The sequence below is a fragment of the Micropterus dolomieu genome, linkage group LG08 (genome assembly GCF_021292245.1).
Source record: "Micropterus dolomieu isolate WLL.071019.BEF.003 ecotype Adirondacks linkage group LG08, ASM2129224v1, whole genome shotgun sequence".
NCBI lineage: Eukaryota > Metazoa > Chordata > Actinopteri > Centrarchiformes > Centrarchidae > Micropterus > Micropterus dolomieu.
Genome location: NC_060157.1, coordinates 7,997,034 through 8,018,535, shown reverse-complemented (window position 1 = coordinate 8,018,535; position 21,502 = coordinate 7,997,034). Strand labels below are relative to the sequence as shown.

General features: G+C 37.8%; 3 protein-coding genes across 9 annotated transcripts; 2 read left to right on the top strand and 1 right to left on the bottom strand.

Annotated features, from left to right (window-relative positions):
• Positions 1–1,119: 1,119 nt before the first annotated feature.
• On the top strand, positions 1,120–4,601 carry LOC123974551 (cell adhesion molecule 2-like). The gene is made up of 6 exons (XM_046055353.1): positions 1,120–1,338; positions 1,703–1,723; positions 3,165–3,227; positions 3,370–3,429; positions 3,617–3,664; positions 3,745–4,601. The coding sequence occupies exons 2-6, from the start codon at positions 1,717–1,719 to the stop codon at positions 3,915–3,917; spliced, it is 351 nt and encodes a 116-aa protein (XP_045911309.1). The 5' UTR covers positions 1,120–1,338; positions 1,703–1,716; the 3' UTR covers positions 3,918–4,601.
• Positions 4,602–6,217: 1,616 nt separating this feature from the next.
• On the bottom strand, positions 6,218–10,265 carry dazap2 (DAZ associated protein 2). Its single transcript, XM_046055352.1, has 4 exons — positions 10,109–10,265; positions 8,705–8,823; positions 8,366–8,614; positions 6,218–8,205 (listed from the first exon to the last, which is right to left on the bottom strand). Exons 1-4 carry the CDS (start codon positions 10,119–10,121, stop codon positions 8,077–8,079), a joined length of 510 nt encoding a protein of 169 aa, XP_045911308.1. The 5' UTR covers positions 10,122–10,265; the 3' UTR covers positions 6,218–8,076.
• Positions 10,266–10,305: 40 nt separating this feature from the next.
• pou6f1 (POU class 6 homeobox 1) lies at positions 10,306–21,339 on the top strand. 7 transcript variants are annotated; one of them, XM_046055343.1, is made up of 12 exons: positions 10,306–10,359; positions 13,071–13,163; positions 13,664–13,743; positions 14,114–14,303; positions 14,442–14,578; positions 15,154–15,379; positions 16,055–16,299; positions 16,417–16,545; positions 17,134–17,367; positions 17,591–17,726; positions 17,811–17,979; positions 18,956–21,339. In XM_046055343.1, the coding sequence occupies exons 4-12, from the start codon at positions 14,123–14,125 to the stop codon at positions 19,299–19,301; spliced, it is 1,803 nt and encodes a 600-aa protein (XP_045911299.1). In that variant the 5' UTR covers positions 10,306–10,359; positions 13,071–13,163; positions 13,664–13,743; positions 14,114–14,122; the 3' UTR covers positions 19,302–21,339. The 7 variants fall into 7 exon arrangements, 6 of the variants coding, with proteins under 6 accessions (XP_045911299.1, XP_045911296.1, XP_045911301.1 ...); XR_006825885.1 differs by lacking the exon at positions 13,664–13,743 and adding an exon at positions 18,103–18,231 and having other exon boundaries at positions 10,337–10,359; positions 18,956–19,091; XM_046055344.1 differs by lacking the exon at positions 10,306–10,359 and adding an exon at positions 11,466–12,382.
• The last annotated feature ends 163 nt before the right edge of the window (positions 21,340–21,502 follow it).

Genomic DNA, 21,502 nt, shown 5'->3' with positions numbered 1-21,502 from the left:
AAGACTTCTGCAGACTAATGGAAGTATTGGCTTGTTGTGGCTGATTCCAAATAGAAAATGAAGTGCACTGTCTCTGATAATTAAAAAACTGAAATCAGAGTTTTTTCTTATACGTTTATACGTTTTTACTTTACTTTATAAGATCTCCAGTACTAGGTGTAGTTCGATTATCAGCTAACAGAGATTCAACATCATATCTGAGGCATGCTGGCACAGCCAAATGGGGTACATCAAATGAAAGTTGTCTTATGGAAACTGCTTAACCCATACGAACTAAAAGTCAGTATATCTCTGCCTCTGCTGCACAGATTCTGTTTTAAATCTGTCACTCTCAAGTCCTTCAACTTTATGTAAATGGAACACTAAATTGCTGAAGTACAGGTAACCTTTAACATTCTGTTTAATTCATTTGAATACAACCTGATCAATTTTAAAAGAAAATATACTAATCAAGATATTTACTTCAACCAGAATGATCAGTCAATTTAGGCAACTATTTTGATAATTACTTAACTGTTTTAAGTCATTATTACCGGGTTGGTGATGGAACAGTGGATAAGACACATCTTCTTATGGGAGATATAGGTTGACAAACAAAGACTGATCTTATCTTATCTTGCTCCAGAGGTGTGTGACCTCTGATATAGCAATTGTAAGTTGCTTTGGATAAAAGCATCAGTTAAATTAGTCAAATATGTTACTGGTTTTAGCTTCTCAAATGTGAATGTTTGCTGGGTTTCTCAGTCTTCTATGATATTAACAAAAAATATTTAGGAGTTTGGACTGTTGGTCGAATAAAACAAGCAATTTGGGCTTTCTTTCTTTTTATTTAGGCTATATTTTCTCACATTTGAAAGACCAAAAGATCAATTGAGAAAATGATGATGGGAAATTAATTAACAATGAAAATCATTTGTATCCTTTCTGTAGAATGGACAATCAAAATGATCAAATGCCAAAAAAAAAAAACTTATAAAAAAAGACTTCATACCAACAGTGGAGTTCCATATTTTTTAAATCAGGAGTGATACATCTTGCTAATAGACGATCTTTGACATGGCGAGAGGGGGAGGAGGGGGAGGAAGGGGAGGAAAGGGAGGAAAGGGAGGGGCGGAAATCGAGAGCGTGTGCTCAGCTGCATGACTCACAAGGGCTGGGAGAAGAAGTATAGCGACTTACTGTATTTCACAGACGCACTTTCAGACGCCTCGCACACAGCTTGAAATTCAAACTTTAAGTTCGCTGTGTGCTTTCGTTTCCTCCACCTTAGTTGTTAGCTTTGGGGAAAGTCGGCTTGCACAGCTAGTGAGGTTTGTGTCACGTCTCCGCTGCGCACAGGTAAGCTCCCACGACAGATGACATGAATGTGTGATTGTTAAGTGTCTGAGAAACATTAACACTTTACCTGAAAATGTCGCTCACTCCTAGTTTTTCCTTCCACGGGACGACTTTGTGTCAGGCTAGCTGACTTAATGAGGACGAAGAAAAAGCTTTGTCTGCCTTTTAAAGTTTGGTGCAAGTTACTTAGTAGACAAAGAGAGTCAGCCGAGTAGTATGTCGGAAACAATGGTGGGGAAAGGTGTTGACCGTCTATCTGAGTTAAATAAATCATATCCAACATTAATGACTCACTTGGTAACTAGAAGATTGCGGAAATGTTAGTGAGACATGTGGTTTATTGGTGTTTGTGTGTTTCTTACAGGTAGCCAGTCAGCCATGAATAGTAAGTCCACCTTGTAATCAGTTTGAATGAAATGCCTATTTGTAGCATTGCAAATGTCTTTCCTCTTATATTTTTTGGCACTTCTGACACATTTGGTTCTTGTATTTTAAAAAGAACGTGTTCCTGACGATTGATTAATTAACCAAATATCTTACTAGACTCTTTACTTGTGTAAAAGTAGCAATACTACACTCCATTACAAGTACAAAAGTATTATAAGCAATAGAGCTACAATGCTTGGTCGATTAATCAATTAATCTCTTATTAACAATTTTTTATTTTTTATTTTAAACAAAAATGCCAAACTTTGATTTAAGGCTCTCACATGTGAGTCCTGAATATCTTTTGGGTTTTGAACAAAACAAGATCTTTGATGTCACCTTGTGCTCAAGGATATTGAAATGGGAATTTTTGGCTGTCTTATTATTTTAGAGACCAACCAATGAATCGACTAATTGAGAAAATAATCCGCAGATTAATCGATTAATGAAAATAATTGTTTGCTGCAGCACTGTACTACATTTATCTGAAAGCTATATTAACTAGTTAGCAGATTGAGAATTTACATACAAAACAATTGGGGGGGATATGATGTATTGTCATAGATAAGCTCCTCCTCCTCCACCAGATATAACAATACATGTCAGTAATAATAATATAAGTCTTTCTTGGGGAACTCTGCTGCCTAAATAGGTACTTTTACTTGCTTTTGATACTTTTAAGTACATTTTGTTGATCATAGCTACAAGTAAAGGTTATTTTCATTATAAATTATATCTGCAGATTTTTGGTCTATAGAACATGAGAAAACAATAGAAAATGCCCATTGCAACATCAAAGAGCCTGTACGTTCAAGACCACCGAGGTAAAGTTCAAGCTGAGGCGAATTCAAGGAGACGACTGCAGACGGACGAAATACGAAGACCATCATCACTCTTGTATATTACTCTAGTCACTCTAGTATTGTGTGATCAGTAAAAACGTGAAATTATCACGTTTGAGAGTCTTGAACCAAAGAATGTTTGGCATTTTTGCTTAAAAATGTACCCTATGTTGTTTGATTAATCAACCAATCTTGCAGCTCTATTGCTAATAATACTTTTTTGTATTTTATTTTTAATTTTAAAATGCAGGACTTTCACTTGTAATGGAGTGTTTCATAGTGCTGTATTCCTACTTTTACTCAAGTAAAAGATCTCTGCACTTCTGCCCACTGGTGTGTTCTCTGATTAAGTCATTGCATCACAGAGGACTCAGAAATAAATAAGAGGTTGACAGGTTTTGTTTCAGTCCCAGCGTTTTAATAATCAGATTATTGTGTCACAACGCTTAATATTCCCTCCTCAGCCAGCAGCTATGCAGTTACACAAGTCGCTTCTAGTAGACTATGCTGAAGCCAGAACCCTGTGACATTTTTAACATGCTATGACATATCTTCCAGATTCAGGCATCATGGTGTCTTCGACGACACTCTCCACATATGCAAACAGAACTGTGACAGAGGGTGAGTATACTGTTGTTTTTAAGGTCTGTTACGAATGTACTCACTTGGCTTTAAAGGCTGCAACTTGCAGCCAAGAAGTATCCTGTTATCATAACCTTTTAATAGTTTGTGCTGCTTTATTAATGCTGTGTGTTTTGTTCAGCATCAGATATGGGGGCTTTAACATCACTTCCCACACAAGCAGACACCACCATGATTCAGGGTAACTCTTACACTTTTTAAAATATATTTTTCTATTACTGGCACACAAACTGGTCTCCTCCTGGACCCACACAGTTGAGAGACGCGGCACAATTTACTTCCTGTATCCTGTAATCTCATAACCTTTCTCCCATGTCATGTGTCACCAAACATCTACTTTGTTTTTAAAAAAATGTTTTTCCCCTTAGTGGTAACAACAGCAGCCCCCACAGGTCCAGACTCTGCAGTTATTGCAGGTAACTGTTTTCCCTTTTAATCGTTACATTATAAAGGCATGTTTTAAAATAGTATTTTGAAAAGAGCCTTATTTTTCCAGTGGTTGTTGCTCTCATCCTGATGACGATAGCTGGTTTAGCCTTCCTGCTTTATCGGTATCTCTGCCACAACAAAGGAGACTACAGGACGACAGGGGAGCTGGCTCCAGGAGAGGATCCCGATGAGGAGTACAGTAACCAGGCTGTGAGTGAAAAGAAGGAATACTTCATATGAACCCTGCGAAGACTTACAGGGAGTGAGTGGAGCTTACAAAAGAAAAGGGTCTGTGGAAGACTGAGAAGAACTAGGATAGTTTGTTTTTTTCTCTCCCCTGCATCTGTGTCTCAAGGGAAGGCCGCTACTTGCTGCACATGGGGCAGACAAGAACCTTTAAGATTATGTTACAACAATTATAGAAGCGCACAGGCAATACCAAAGATAAGATTATTATAATAAGAGTGAATATTGCTGGACGAGGAACGGTTGTCAGAGAACACTTGTGTTCAGATTAGCTTAGATAAACACGAAACATGTGTTAGGATTTCAAAAGGTCTCAGTATCATGATCAGTAAATTCACTAACAATCAATGTAAGATTAGCTTCTGTGCTATATTATTTATCATTTGTGATATTGTTTCATTCAGACATACTTTATTTTTTTTCCCCCAAACAGACCTTGTATAAGATGTGTTTTGAGGCTAATGGGGACAGTCCCTTTTACATTGAGTTGCTTTTAAATTGTGTTTCTGTGCTGTTCTTTTATAAGCTAGTCAAAAACGGTATCATTTTAAATAGGTCAGCTCAACATTGTTGTTTTTGATTGTGTTGGACATGGTTTGTTTTGTATTAGAAAGACATGGTTACTGATGACTTCCCTATTTGAGATAAATACGGAAGGCAATAAAACTTGTTTTTGGACTAATGTCTCTATACAGTGTGACAGTTTACAGTGATGCGTAATACACTTTTAAATAGACAATGTCATAAGCATCAGCACTGCTGCACAGTCTGTCATATACTGCACATTACAACACTAGCTACATCAAATATAATCACATACAATAATCCAGCACAAAATCCCTCAATTAAGAAGTTTATGTTGAGTTTTTGTTACCTGTTTGAAAGTTGATTAGGTGAAGTGGTTAAAGTATGACACCTTTCAATATAATGCATTCCAATACAAAACAACAAACCACAACTGGAAATTATTAGCAAAGTTGATACAGTACCTTTCTGACAGTGTCAGCAAACTAAATGTCATTAAGGTGTGATTTATTGTGGGTTGTTGGATTGAAATGTGAGAGACATGGCTAGGAGACAAACCCAGTGAAATGCTAGGTTATTTAGACAAACAGATCCATATTTCACTCAATAGATTTTATATCAAAGTGACATATTTTGATTGTTACTATTGGTTCTTTCATACTCTATGTATACTAAACTAAGGTGGGCGATAATGATTTCTGACAAAAAAAACTATTTCGTGGTATTGGTATGAAGGCCGAGCAAGTAGAAGCATCAACTCAAACAAGTTGATAAAACTGTCAAGTACCTGTGATGCAGTCTGGCCAGGAAAATACATTTTATAATCATAACAGAACAATAATCAAAATCCCAGATGTTATCTCAGATCACAGTCTTAGAATACTTGCCCTGTTCCAATACATTTATATACGAGAATAAAATTAAACAAAAAACATGCAGCATTTCAAATTTCCAAAATAACCTTTATTCTAAACTTACATTTTAAATTTTAAGTTTAGTATAAAAAAGTTAAGTGCACCTAAGTTCTTTTTTTCCCAAAGTATTCCATCTTTGACACTCATCTCCTTTAGTAATCTTAAAAGATAGAACGTGTACCAAAGTCTGTCACATCACTTTAGTACATACATCTATTTTTACAAAATATTGTAAAGAGAATCCCTGAACTATAAATGTCCATAATCCTTCAAAGGGTAATCCATTTGCTGGCTGTGGTTGGCATAGCATCTACTGGTCAGCTGTAGTTTACAGTACTTCATATTGCTGAGACAAAGCCACCATTATGCTGCTTTACAAACAATCAGAGCAGAGATGGGGGGGGAAAAAAAAAAATAATTTTTTTGAATCATATTTTAAAAGCTTTGATAGCTGTGGCCTTTTCCCCAGCAAAGCTGTATGAAATGGCAGCGTGAGTGAATATTGAGCCATTTTAAATACACAGGTGACACGACAGTCACGTCTTGTATAGAAGCTTTGTGTAGGAGCTGCGAAGAGGGGGGGTTCATCAGATGAATGAAGCACGTTTCCAGACGGCTGGTCTTTCTGACTTCAATAACACTGAAATCCCTAAATGTTGGTTGAGAGCAACAGCATTTGTTTTCTGGTGGCCACAGCTGTTAAAACTTGATATGGTATGTCGGATACCCAGACACATTGACGCTACCAGACACCAAAATGAATATGTACGTTTATGGTACCCATACTAACTTACCTAGTTTCACAAACCTTGTTTACGTTTTGCAAGATAATGTGATAAATGATGTCTACATATAAAGATTCTAAAGACGTTTAATTAGCAGCACAAAAATGTCTTGTAAATGAACAATTATGCTGACAGTGATATAGCCTCATTGCAAAAGTTTGCATACACTTTCAGGCTACTGAACAACACGACACATCTTGACATTCCTTTCAAATGGACTACACTTGATGAATTTAAAAATGTTCCAAAATCTCACAGCTTTCTTTAAAAAGTCAGGAAAACAGAATTTAAAAAAAACAAACAAAAAAAGAGGAGTAGCCCCTTGTGTGCAACCACTCAGATTTGCTTAGCAGTGCATCTCAGATAAAAAGTATTTAATCAGATTTTCACATAGCAAAGGTGCAAAAATATGCAACGACTTAAAAGATGCAATTAACCCACATAAAGTGACATTAACACAACAATTGCAGTCATGTCAGACTGAAGGTCTAGGTTCCAACAAACTCATAACTGCTGATTTGATGATATGTTTGCTTTTAAATTGTGACATTTCAAATTTCTAGTCACAACCAAACATACGTGCATTGTAGACCAAATCTTTGGTACAACCAGCTCATTGGTTATACTTAAAAATGTATCTGCCTAACTACTCATGTAAATCACTTAAATGTAGAAAAGTAATGAAGGACATAAAGAAACACCAAAATATTTAATAAAGTCTCCTAAACCTTTAAAAATGTTGACTAGAAACTAATGCTATCACAAAGGTGACATTCTTCTACCGTGAATAAATACTTGATGATACCAAATAATACTCTGTGAAAAAGACAAAGAGAAACAATGGAGGGTAATTCTTGAAATCCGTACAATAAAACATTTAGTGTATAAACTCTGGGTATCCGACTGTGGAATAGAAACAGGAGACAAAAAATCTAAAATGTTACACCAACCACCCCTTCCCATTCAACTTACTATTTGGATTTACTTTAAATTTCTTTCCTTTAAGTTTACTGAAGTTAATTTACTTTAAATTAGGGCTATCCCCAGTGCTCTTTGGCACTTGACTATGTTCATCTACAAGTTGCCCAGCAAGGTACAGTAAACCACTTTGTATATTGCATGAAATCTTTTCTTGAATTATTTGCTTTAGTTTAATTTATTTAATTTACAAGTGATTTAAATGCAACAATCTGTCAGATAAGACAGTTCAGTGTGCAACAAATCTGCCATGGTATTTTGGATACTGTGTAAAGGACAAGACAATGCTAGCTAAAAGTATTCAAGATGCTTCTTTTTTTTTTTCCTCGTATAGTTGAGATGTAATTTCTCATCATCATCAGCATACTGGTATTTACATGGAACTAGTACACACCTATTAATTTAACTACACTAAACGTTTTCAAAAAAGACAAGTGGGGGATTTCTTTTTTTTTAGTGCTTTCACTGCAACTTTGTAACTGCATTTCACTTTCACCATTAAGCAGCTAAACTATAGAATACGGGTCTGATATTTAAACATTTCATTTACGTAGCTTTACAGGTATACAAGAACATCTGAACGTAATTTGTGATCCATTCGATCAAAAGGAGACCAGGTCTCTTGAACAACTAAAGGTTCCTATAAGAGGTCCAATCTGGAATGACCAAAGAGGTTAGACCCAATGAAGAATCATGGAATGAATTCTATGACATTAAAAATTTGCATTTGTCCTCTCCAGGCAGTGGTATTCATCATTTGATCTCTAGGTCAGAAGTGGAGTACTGTACCTTTCATGAGGGCTCTAAAATATTACATTCCGTTAGGTGATATCAGTATTGTGGCATGGCCAAGCAGCCTGAAGAGGGAGGCGTATGGGATGGGATAGAACTGGGGCATCATTTGGGATGGGGACACGGTTTAGGCATGGAAGAGGAGTTGAGGAGTTGCTGTTACCAGATGGTATAACCTCCATTGGATCCACCCAGGAAGAAGTTATTCTTGCGCTGTGTCATTACAACATTGGCACCCTGCATGGCAGCCAACTGAGCTGCATTGGGGGGGTGTCCAGGAGGTGGGGGCTGGAGAAGGGCAGAAACACGCACAAAAATTGGTAAAGAGCTGATCAACTTTGGATGTGAAATATTCTGTCCTCCAGGCATGAGATGACACTGCATCTCAACAACACCCTAAATGCGATAATTCTGGCTGCTTAAAATAATTGACTTGGTGGATACTTACGGGGATGGAAACACCGCTGCCTGCTGTGAAGCGAGCACCAGCATCATAGCCGCCCTCCACCATCACTGTTGAACCAGCAGGGTACACAGCTCCCATGTGGTAGTAAGCCATGGGGACATTCTGGCCCACTGGCCCGACAGGCATATGTGGCTGCATGGGCATAAACACCTGAGCACCAGGGTAGGGAGATGACATCTGGGGCACCTGACCAGGCACCTGAGGTGGAAGCACATATCTGGGCTGGTATATCTGCAAACACAGAGATGAAAAGACAGGTTTAAAACTGTTCACTGCGAGTATTAATTGTGTTATCATATGCCATTTAAATGCAATAGTTACCTCAGAATATGCAGGTGGTGTGTCTGTGTATGGAGGTGCCTGAGGAGACATTTGCATAGCAGGAGGGTATACAGGTGCAGTGCTCTGCTGAGGGTACACAGCCTGCTGTGGATATGAACCTGCAAGACAACATTTTACATGACTTTAGTGTTGACAGTGACTGACATAAATCCCAGGTTGAGTGAGTGGTACAGTGTTATGAAATGATGACAGCGTTTCAGCAGGAAACAAGAATTCTAGAGGTTAAACATTTCTCAGAAACAGCATCAAAATATGTGACAGAGGACAAAACATAGATGTTTACTGTCAGGATAGAGCAAAGTATACTACATTTTCTGCAGTAATATGAAAATTATTAAAGTAAAATATTTAAATTTTTCACAAAAGGAGACAGTAGCACTTACAGCGCTTTTGAGGTGAAAGGTAGTGAAATTATTTAAACCACAAAGATAAATTTTCTTAAAAGGCCAATAAATCCTATAATGACAAATGATTCCCGTTAAAAAAAAAAAATAATTCAAAAATTAAAGACATTTATATAAATAAAAGCATCAACATACAAACACATCTAAATAGATAGAAACTGATTAGTCAATTAGTTGATTAGTCAGTCAAAGACAATTTATTAATCATTTAAGTTATTTTATAAGTAAAAATGTTATGCTTCACAAATGTTAATATTTCCTGGTTTCCTTTGTATTCGTTTAGGACAAAACAAGACTTTAAGGCATTGCCAAGGCCTCCGGGTGCTTGTGATTTTGTGCGATTTGCAGACATTCGCAATTTGCAAGACCAAGCAATAAATTTGATAAATTAGAAAATGGATTAATCGATGATCAAAACAATCGTTATTCACAGCCCCACAACTAAAGTGTACAGCTGCATCAAAACCTGGTAGCAACAAAAGATCGTTCAAACAATAAGTATGTTCAGATAAGGTGGGTAAAAAGCTAAAACAGTATATAAACATACTGTATGTTCAAAGTGACAATAAAAAAAATCGACTATTATTAAAATGATTGACAGAAATTAAGATTCCAATGCATGCCAAAATAGTAAATCATGTCAGCGTTGCCTTTAAAATCTGCCTGTATTGAGCGATGCTAGCTAACTGAAAATATGTGACCTGGTCACTAACGGTATGGTGATCTATACCGTGTCAGTAAATTTAGACGATCATTATTAAAAGCTTTATTATTTGATTATAAACTAGATGCCAAAGCTTAGCGTGTGTGTGCTACACTGCTATCCAGAAAACGTCCGTTTATTGTCATGTACGTAGCTAAACGTGAGGTCCGCTTCAGATGGCCATAACGACAGCTCTTCATTTCTACCGTTAGTTTTAACGTCAGCGTCGTATAACGAACAGCTAACTAATTACATAAAAAAAGTCTGGAGAAATACCTTTGTTGTTCATTGTTCTTGTATGATCCGGAGACTGAGGAATATCAGATTAAACGGAGCTCTGCGTATCTTTTCACGGCCTTATAACAGGTTACGGCTTCACAATCATTCACTTCCTTGTTTTTCAGCTTCTTGTTGTTGTGGAAGTAGTGACGTCAGTCGTTCTCTATCTGTGGTTCGACGCACTATAGTGTTTTACGTGCGCGCGCCCCCTGCAGATAGAAACGGAGGCGAGTTCAAGAGTGATGAAGGTGAACTGTTGACTTCTTGAAAAAGACCAAAATAATTTCATTTAAGGCCAAGCATATGTTTAGGAGAAATAGCAGTTAAATATAAAAATAGACGAGACAAAAATGTGTCGTCTATTTTTATCTGTCAGAATACAAGCTGAAATAAAATAAAAACATAGCTAGATAGTTAGCTAGCTAGCTAGCTATCAAGAGACAGCAGATGCAGAGTGTTTTAGAGAGTACAGTAATCCAAAGGGAACATTGCACGCAACACAAAGGGACATAAAGAGGTAGATAAGAAAATTACATAATAAAAACACAAATAACTTAATTAGCCCCGCGACCCTGTACGCAGGATAAGCGGCTGACGATGGATGGATGGATAACTTAATTAGAAACTGAACTAAACACTATACTTGTTGAACACATACGTATGTACAACAATAGTGCCTGATAATATTCTGTAGGTGCTTACTGCAGGTCTAATATATAGTGAATATTGTCTTGTATTGCAATAACTTAGCAAGAATGTTAATACTGATATTAATGCGCAGTCTATTTTTTCTGCTTATGACTTCTAGTGAGCTATCTGTGTAAATACAGCACAGGCCTTTGTTTTGTTGCATTTTGACTTATCATAGTAGGAAAAGCACCTTGCTTTGCTCCAATCAAGGTGTTATTAATACCATTAACAATGGCTCTGTTCTATTGAATTATCCCAGTAAGCCATGACAGTGTGATATTGAGCCAGCATGCACAATACCAAGATCCTTGAACTGAAGCAGCTAAATGGAATTATTATTTACACCTGTACTTTTCCTACAAGTGACCTATTAATTAATTCATGTGTTTGCAGAAGGCAAATATATAATATACTCATTAAAATAATAGCAAATGAGACATGTCGATTCTTGACTTTGGAGATATACACTATCTGTTTGTATACATGTTCATGTAAATGGATTGTATTTGATTCAGTCATTCATTCAGTCAGACATATAGCCTATATAGCAAAGGATTTTTTTTTTTTAAAGAAGTAGAGTAATATATTTTTCAGCTTACAAATAATAGTAAAACTTTAAGAAAGTTTGAAGAAATCTTGTTGGCTAATATACAGTTTGCATTTACATGTGTGCAATCAGGCCAAAATATTTAATTAATAATAACTGTTATTAATTATAATTATTTTTCCTTCCATCTTTTTGTTGAGATTCTAGGTAGATACAATGCTTCCACCCAGTCAGAAATACATTCATTTCTACTTCCACCAACTTAACAAAACACAAAAAACTCAGCAGGTACACAGTCTCAGTCAAATTGTTAGTTAGGCAGACAGAAATCCCACCCACAGAGGTCATTGAATAGGGCTAAAAACAAAATATAGCAGGCCCATCAGAAACCAAAGCATATCCTCTCCTTAGTACACAAAAATATAGTTTTGTAAGAGTGCTTGGTTTTAGTGAATCCCCAGTGTTGCTTTCAACAGTTTGCACTAATAATAGAAGTAAACAGCTTGTTTGTCATTCCAAAATACTATCAGTTAAACAAAGAGCAGTATTAGGCAACTGTTCGTGTAGCAGCACAGTGTTTTATGTATTATTAAATTGTGTCTTTCATTGCTTAACTCTGTTCAGCCTTTATTTGAGGTACTTCCCCTTTAAGAGAGCCATGGCACCTCTCAAGCCGAGGCAGACATTTTTCAATGCAAGATTTTTTCTTGCATAAATTATGTTCATGACGTAGTGTAAAAGGCCAATTTTCTGGCAATTTTGTCCGACTTTACAGCTCAAATAGGATTTTGTGAGACACCTCAAGGATTTTTGATTATCTGAACTGTTGCAGAAAGGGCATCGTCATTAAATATTAAGAGAGAGGAGATCCTAACATTGCAACCCTCCTTATCAATGCAAATACCTCTTTTGTGTGCAGTCACAGCGCCTGTCTGGGAGCTGAGATGAATTTTTAATTATGTGTGACTGAAACAAACTGTGACAAGGACCTTTATAAGCGCGGGGGATTACAGAAAATAAGCTGTATTTTCGCGGTAAGTTGATATAACAACCGGAGTCTATTCTAGCCTGCTCTTCGCGCATAGCAGAGAAAAGCGATAGGAAATGAGTTTTGGTTAATATGCAATGTTCGTAATTAGCATAATTTATATATTTATGATAAAGAGAGGGAAATACATAATATTCGTCTCCAGGCACGGGTCGAGATGATTTCTGTCGCCTGCACTTCGTGGTTAGTGCTTGTCTTCAAAAGTGGCCGAGACAGCGAGACTTTTATTGGCCAGGATGGGGGTGGGGAGCCCATCAACACCCGCCGAAGTTTTGACAGATTCTCATTTCTAACGGGGCACGGCAATATGAAATGTACCATCATGGATCTTTTTTTGATCTGTGAAGAATTTGTAACCACTTAATGTCCACCATCAGCGTGTTTCATCACGTTTTCTGCAGCTTTAGTGCAACATAGTATGGCCTGTTTATAGGCCTCTCCAAATAGTCTGGTCCTGCAATGACAGAAATAGCCATGAATAAAAATCAAGTCCTCTGCATGCGGGTCTGTTTAACTAGCATTTTCCCTTAAAGAGCGGATACTGTGGGCTAGGGGGGGTCACCGTAATGAAACTATTTGTTATTCTGAAAAGACTGCAAAACAGATTAGACGGAGGGGATCAAGTAGTCAGACACTAAATCAGAAGATACAGTAATCAGTGCTTGTTTACCCAGAATGCCAGGAAGACAGAGACTGTGGTGGTGCAGCCAGCCATGAACTCTCAGGATCTCCCTGCCAAAGATGCCCCACTTACTGTCAATGAGCAGGTAAAACTCACCTGTCTGTTAAAGCAAGGTAAAGTGCTTTCTAACCACACTGAGCTTAGCCAAACCCTAACAATGTGTGTTGTCTTCAAGCTGCTTTTTGTTCCTATCACCCTCCATGTGCCAGCATACCATATCATAACTGAATGATTAGCTTCCACACAGAAGTTCATCAATATCAGGACCCACTTTTGTGTTTTATCACCTAATAATACCTGCTACTCTATGCTTGAGGGTTACCAGCCTTTAAATTGCCATGCTTAATAATTTATCATGGTTTTTCTCTCTCTAGTAACATTCTGTGTAGACATAGTCAGCAAACAAAAGCAATGCTCTTCACGGATATACAGAAGAGAAGAAAGCATTGCTTGAGCTGCTTGTTGGCTGAAGCTCTTGTCATTGTTTTGGTGAACTCATGCTCTCGTCATCTATTTTTTCCCCCGTGTTGTTTTGTTTTGTGTCATTGGGTCCTAACATGTGCTCGGCTTCTCTGTTCTCCTTAGCCATTCACTGTCTGACTGCAGAAGTCTTTTTTCAGCCATTTAAATCCTGCACTTTGAAATTCCCTGCCAAAGACAACCAGGTATGCATCCTCCTCTCTCTTCCTGCATTGTCTCTCTGCACCTTGTCCTCCAGCCCAGGTTGTCTCGCTGTCTCTCCTTTAGGTCTTTCATTATCGCATACCATGAATCATCGGTTTAGTCAAAATGTACTACATGTAGTTTTATATTTATAGTATTAAGTGGAGACATACAACATTTTTAGCTATTTTTGACCCATCAGTCGCAAATGAGAAGTTACCATATTAAAATGTTTTATTTACTTAAGTGTTTCACAAAATAATACACATAATAACACAATAATAACAAATGTATCTACTGTGAGATTCTAATAGAACTCTAATAGAACAAAAAGAAGTATCATCTCAGCTTTTACTCCTAATTGCTGTGTAGGTCATTGTGATGTCTGGCCAAGAGACTATTCGTGTGCTAGAGGTAGAAGTCGATGCGTCTCTGCCATCGTCAGTACCTGATGGGATGAGCGAAGGCAAAGCTGAGGAGGGAGTGGCTCAGCCTGCAGAGCAACCTGAGGCTGGCAGCACACAGGATGGCCCCAGTGTGTCCCAGAGCCACGGGGGAGTAGGTAAATCATGGTCGTACTAGATAGTGATTGATAGCAAATTGCTTATTATTTATATGTACATGGCTCAGTTGCACTGAGATGTTAATAACAGCTGTGAAAACCACTTCAAATGTCACATCCCTGGCTGTGCTCCTGCAGTGCTGGGTGAGCAGCAGGTGGTGTCTATAGAGGCTCCTGCCCCTGCAGTCCAAACGCTGACTCCTGCTGTTCCCGTCAGTTTGTCCCTGCCACAACCCCAGGCCGCCATGCCCATTACTGTACAGGGCTGTCCACAGGTATGACCAACTACACTTTCCATATTCATTCAAGTCATCAGATAAAGAATGTTGTAGACAATAGTCATTAGTTTTTCTTGACTAAATACCAGCATTAGAAATGGGTTACACTTGGGGTGCATTGGCCTTGACAGGAAATGTCTGTGAAATTAAAAATGAGGGGGACCCTATTTGCATTTCCCCTTGTGCACATATACTTTATATGTCCAATATTCATGATTCAGAGGGATTAATTTCACTGTTGTCACTCACATGCTACTGTATGTAATTTGCGGAAGTCACTGACTGGGGTAATTGTCCCTTGTGCGTTATGAATGTGAAAAGTGAAACAAGTTTGATCCCAAACACCTGAATACATAACCTGAGGCTGTAGAAACTGTTTGCACAACATTTCCAGCAATTCAGCCCATACTACTGCAACAATAAAAAAGTAAAACATCCAAAATGGTTAAAAAAAAAAAAGATTGGAGTGAAGAAATGTGAGGTAAAATATAATCTGAAAAAAAAAAACAGTGCTCTGTTCATCCCAGTTATAAATGTTGATGGAAAGCAAATATTTTATTATGCAACATTAGGTCCTGACCCAGGAAAGTTTGGCCACTCTGATGACTGGGATGATGGCCCAGACAGGGTCCCTGGGGCAGCCCCTACTCATCCCCCTCAGTATGGCGGGCGCCATCGGTGGCCAGGGTGGTCTGGCTGTTCTCACTTTGCCTACCACCAATGTAGCTACTCTCCCTGGGTTTGCAACAGCTAACGCGGCTGGAAACCTCCTTAAACTGCCCTTTGCTGGCCTCCAAGGTAAAACACAAACTGTCTGTTTACTCTCTTATATCTAGATTTTGTCCAAACTTATTTGGGCTAGATAAAAGCGAAAAACCTTTAACATTAACAATGATCAATGTTTTTTAAATTAGCCCTGTTAGCGGCTCTATGAATGGCAATGCCAGTCATGTAGTCAGTCCACCACTTTAGTCCACACTGAAATATCTCAACAGATTGCAACGATATTTTTGACAGGACTCCTCAGAGAAGGAATCCTAATGACTATGTTGCAACCATGAGGTTGACATTTGTGGTTTTAAGTGAAATATAACAACAACCATTGGATTTTTATGAAATTTAGTTCAGACATTCATGTTCTCCTCAGGATGAATTGTAATCATGTTAACTTTTCATCTAGGACCATCATCAGGTCAAAACTGAAATGTTTCCAATACTTTGATTTATGACCAAATACCTGGAAAACCAGTGGCATTCCCATCAGCCTAAGCCGTGCTTATTGCTATTTAGCATTATAACACGCTAAACTAAGATGGTGGACATGGTAAACATACATGCTAAACATCAGCATTAGTGTTGTCATTGTGAGCTGACCACTGCACCTAAGTACAGCCTCACAGAGGCTAAAATGTGTTTAGTTTGTTTTCTCACAAAGAACCATAACAGGTTGTGTACTCTTGAATTTCTTCTCAGCTGCGACAGTCCTGAACTCGGTCCAGCCCCAACTGCACACAAATGCACACACGATGTTCCAGCCTCAAGCAGCTTCCATACAGCCAGTACAGGTGACGTCTCAGCCAACACATGTGACCAATGCACAGGTCACCGCTGCTCAGGTGGCGGCAGCCCAGGCGACCACGGCCACCACTACTGTCTCTCAGTCCAACATATCTGTAGCAGCACTCCAGACTGCCGGACTCTCCATCAATCCTGCCATTGTAAGAATGCTGCTTCACAGATTAATGCCTGTTCATACTTTCTGTACTGTTTATATCATGTCAGTCAAGCAATGTAATTTCCAATGCTATTTACACATGTTGTGATTCTCTGCCCAGATCAATGCTGCTTCCTTGGGAGCTCAGCCCCAGTTCCTCAGTTCCCTCACCTCCACTCCCATCATCACTAGTGCCATGTCCAACATGGCTGGCATCACCAGCCAGATCATCACAAATGCCCAGGGACAGGTGGGTGTATATATATATATATATATATATAATGTGCCTAGATACTGAATTTTGTAGTTGTGTATCATTGGCCCAAAAAAGTCTGTGATTGAATATAACACATAACAGACATAATAACTATAACTATAACTATAATAGTAGTGGGCTCCCCTTACGTAGTGCCATTTACATTTTTGCAAGTGTTCAGGTTGATGCATATTGTTTTGTAACACATCCTCCAAGGGCAATCAAATGTTTTCTGTGTTGTGTGGGAATGGAAAACCCCAGCCTGTAGTTAACATCAATCAACTGTGCTATTTCAATTCTGTGGAGCATAAGACAATTTCTGAAAAACTGATCTGTCCTCCCAAACAGATGCATTATGCAATCTTATCATTTTTACAGCTTATTGGAGTTAGTATTGCAGTGTTTAATCTTGATATTTCAAGTGAACTGCTAATTGGAACGTACTCATTTTCCCAGAAGCAAAAACATTGCTATGACAGGTTGTTGGATGTTCTGGAAGTGGTATGGTAAGCGAAAACTATCACATAGGGTTACATTCAATTATTTGTATGTATTTCTCTTAAATTCAAACAATATTTACAGGTCATAGGAACCCTCCCGCTGTTTTTGAACCAAGCCTCTCTGGCTGGAGGGGCCGCGACATCCACCCTCCCCCTCCAGGGTCTCCAGGTCCAGACTGTCACCCCACAGCTGCTTCTCAACACCCAGGGCCAGATCATTGCCACAGTAGGGAATGGACCTGCAACGGTTGCAACTTCTACTGCAGTTCTACCCAAAGCTGCTGCTCCATCAACACTTACCAAATCTAACACACAGGTAGACATCAGAAATCTGTGTGAATTTATTTTTATGGTCAGAAAGTAATTTCTGCATTTAAACTTGAAAGCTGAAGTGGACCAAAAATGACAGCATCATCTATGAACAGACAGAGTTTATTGGCAGATCGTTAACTATTCCTGAAGGTATTTAAATGAGATTCAATTTAGCGATTTGCATCATTGCAGGTGACATACAATATTATATATGTGTTTCCTCCCAGGCTTCGGTAACAACTGTCAATCAGTCACCAGTTGTCATCGCCCCACAGCCGTCTCTACTGAAGGCCGCCACCAATCTCTCCTCCACAGTACCTATCACCTGTGGAGACATGGCAAAAGTGGGCCAGCTTGTCAGCAGTATGTACACCTGCATCTCCTATCCAAACATAGATCCGTTGAACCGTAGGTAGATATTTTTAACTAGATTTTTCACGATTGTAGAACCCCAGCAGGTAGTCAGCAGCGAGGACGGCATTAATCTGGAGGAAATTCGAGAGTTTGCCAAGAATTTCAAGATCCGTCGGCTCTCCTTGGGGCTTACTCAGACACAAGTAGGGCAGGCTCTAACTGCAACTGAGGGTCCGGCCTACAGCCAGTCTGCTATTTGCAGGTAAATACTCCCCTGTTGATGTTTTTCTTTTTTTTGTTTTTTACAATTCATATTGTTTATTTCCTACAAATCAAAATTGATTTAAAAGAATTGTTTAACATCTTGGAAATTGCTTCTTAACAGAGCCTCAGATGAGAAGATTGATACCACTGTCTGTCCAATGAATATGAAGCTACAGACAGCAACCGTTTAGCATAGCTTAGCATAAAGACTGGATAAAGTGGGAAACAATTAGCCTGGCCCTGTCCAAAGGTAAGAAAGTCGACATACCATCACTCAGTTTACAATTTTTATTGATTAAACAAACGGTTAATTAGTGAGCTTTAGTGCTTTGGTGCTGGTAGGTCGATTTTGTTTCCTTTACACAGAACCAAGACTAGCTTTCCCCTTGTATCCAGTCTTTATGGTAAGCTATTTACCGTTATTATTTACCGTACAGATATTCTAGCCATATCGATCTTCTCATCTAAGCAAGAAAGCCAATAAGCACATTTCCCAAATTGTTAAACTTTTACCTAAATTAAATAGTATCACTGCAACATCTGTTTGTGACATTTGTAAAAAAACAAACCAAAAAACTGTAGTATTAAATCCTCAAACTAATGTATCAGTGTGAATGTGTTCAGGCAACTTTCATTAATAAACAATTTCATAGCTCTGGCTACGTTCTACAGAAAAAATAAAGACGTGAGTATATTTTCAAGCATTATCCAAATGGTTCATGATCTTAAAGTAACATTTTAATATGAACAGCAATGGGGTCGTCCTTATATAGAGGTAAGTAAGTACATCAAGTAAAATAATAAAATATTTGTAAGTATGTTGTTTAAAGCTTCGTGGGCTAGTACCCAAAATATCTAAGTTACTTTCCTGCAAATTGGGTGTATGTGAATTCACAAGGATGAAATAAAGATACAATTCATACAGTGTGTGTTCTCATGAAATTGTTCATACTGATCTTTCTTTTGTGCCGCAGGTTTGAAAAGCTGGATATCACCCCAAAGAGTGCTCAGAAGCTGAAGCCGGTGTTGGAGAAATGGCTGGCTGAAGCGGAGCACTGGAATCAGAAAGGCCAGCAGAATCTGATGGAGTTTGTTGGTGGTGAACCATCCAAAAAACGCAAGCGGCGTACTAGTTTCACACCGCAGGCAATAGAAGTTCTTAACTCCTATTTTGAGAAGAATGCATTGCCAACAGGCCAAGAGATTACAGAAATTGCAAGAGAGCTAAACTATGACCGAGAGGTTGTGCGAGTATGGTTCTGCAACCGACGACAGACACTAAAAAACACGAGCAAGATCAATGTCTTCCAGGTTCAGTAGCGACCTCATCCTAGGAGGCTTCGCCACTGATCGTTTGTCGTTTTGGGAAGTTGAACATTTAATACAGCATCACAGTTGTAGACTGTTGTAAAAAAGAAAAGAATATAAAGTTTTTGAGAAAATGAAGGAAAATTAAACACAAATCAAGTGTTATGAAAGAGTGGTAAAATGAGTTATTGGATTTTAAGACTATATGTGTACACTACTTCTGTGTGGTGGGTACTCAGTCGAACTGCATGGTCATTTTATCATATACAGTGATAATAATACATTCATAATAACATGTCATATTTAAAAACATTTGATGAACTTTTATACAAGTGGTTTTATAAGATATCTCTCTGAGTGGCAGTGCATTGAGTCACATTGATTTTAGTCACATAATTGTCACTTTGGCACAATAGCTGACAATACGCTGAAATTTGAATGACATGCTTTTGCCACCATGTAGTTTTTGAAAGTTCTACCTGCTCATTTATTTTATATTGACACAGTATTTGCACTGCGTGAGCCGCTTTGCAAACCTAAAAAAGATTCTGATAGACATGGATTCTGTAGACTAAGCCGTAGCCTATAACCTTATTTTCATCAGAAGTACTTCTCTGAGGAACGCCTAAAATTACATTCCTATCTATGGACTTCTGACTCTACAGCAATTTTTGAGACAATCATCATTTTGATATATTGTATTGATAATCACAAAGATTAGCCTGAAATGTGTTGTAATTTCCTTTTGTTTGGTGTGATACTTTTATTCACTAGTGTGAAATATGTCACACTGTACTGTCCATAGAAAGGGTAATTTCTGATGTTCCATGGACAACAGGTTCTTATGCAAAATAAAGTTGTAGCTTCAGCTATTGCCTATGATGTCACAACTAGAAACTCATTTAAGTTTATTTTTTTTATAAAGGTTGTTTCATTTGTGAGTTACTGAATGGGCAAATACAAATACTGTACATGTGGGTGACACGTGTGTGTTGATTCACCACAGTTTGTCCTGTTTTTACACTTTCTGTTTCTGAGAGTATTTTGTGTTTCCTATTAATTCACTGTTGTGACTGTCCCATCTGATTTAATGACTTGACAATGCTTCCCCTGCATTTTTCATCTCAAGTTAGAGAAAGTGTAATTGCAAAATAGGAGCTTAATTGGCCTTTTATGAAGTCAACTTAAAATAGTCTAATGTTGCCTAGAAATATTAGTGCCAGATACTTTTACTAAACCTAATATCAATCAAATTGATTTACTGAATTAAAAAAATAATGACCTGTTCAGCCAAGTTAATGGTTTAATGTGTTATGACTTTAAATTGTAACAAGTTAGAAGAGTGTTTGCATGTGCAGTATGCAGTTATTTTCTGTAGAAACAATACTATGGCGGTTTTCTTAATCTTTGCCAATTCTTCAAGAATTATTTGCACTTTAGTGACAGCAGGGAAAGTGAAGGGGTAATGAATGGTTTATGTACAGTGCAAGGCTTCAGTTATGTGTGTGAGAGAATTTAATTTCTGCGTTTTAATGTTCTTGAAACAGCAAGAAGCTTTGCTTTGCAAAATGTAGCAGTACTGGCAAAATTGCAATCATGAACATGATAGTCAACATCTATCATTAATGTTAATGTACTTTTTATGCAGATGAAATGTAAAATGCTGCAGATTAGATATACGCTCTAATATGCATTAATGCAATTGAGTTTGTGAATTAAATGGCGGATTTTATGGTCCAACTCATATTAACCTTTTGAATAACAGTAGAACTATATTGCAGTGTACCTAACCATAACAATAATGAATATTGCAATGGTCTTGCTTTAACACATGTTTTATCTTCATGTTCAAAATGGGAAAACAATATATAATATTGTTTAATATACTAAGTTATCAATAGGGAAAAGAAAAAAGATAAATTATAGATATCTGCTATTAGTCATTTGACTCTGCAAAGCACAGAAAAGGTTCAGGTCTTTGTGAGACAAGGAAAAAAGTGTTTGTCCTTTTCTGTCAGATAAATAAAATAAACCCTGTCTTTATTAATCACTCCTTATTGTTGTGTGTTGATAATATTTGCATTGACTGTATTTAATAGTAGTTTTTTGACCTCCATAAAAAACAGATTGAAAAATGTTGTTTTTACAAGTAAAATTAACTTCTAAAAGCAGCAAGTTACTCTCCTTGTCAATCTCATGTGTAATTGCTGGAT

Excerpts from the sequence above, each read along its gene's own strand:
- LOC123974551 (XM_046055353.1), top strand. Across the intron at positions 3,228-3,369 it reads AAACAGAACTGTGACAGAGG|CATCAGATATGGGGGCTTTA; the intron begins GTGAGTATACTG and ends TGTTTTGTTCAG. Across the intron at positions 3,430-3,616 it reads AGACACCACCATGATTCAGG|TGGTAACAACAGCAGCCCCC; the intron begins GTAACTCTTACA and ends TTTTCCCCTTAG.
- dazap2 (XM_046055352.1), bottom strand. Across the intron at positions 8,615-8,704 it reads CACCACCTGCATATTCTGAG|ATATACCAGCCCAGATATGT; the intron begins GTAACTATTGCA and ends CTGTGTTTGCAG. Across the intron at positions 8,206-8,365 it reads GCAGCGGTGTTTCCATCCCC|CCCCCACCTCCTGGACACCC; the intron begins GTAAGTATCCAC and ends GCCCTTCTCCAG.
- pou6f1 (XM_046055340.1), top strand. Across the intron at positions 17,368-17,590 it reads TTACCAAATCTAACACACAG|GCTTCGGTAACAACTGTCAA; the intron begins GTAGACATCAGA and ends GTTTCCTCCCAG. Across the intron at positions 17,727-17,810 it reads AGTGGGCCAGCTTGTCAGCA|AACCCCAGCAGGTAGTCAGC; the intron begins GTATGTACACCT and ends TCACGATTGTAG.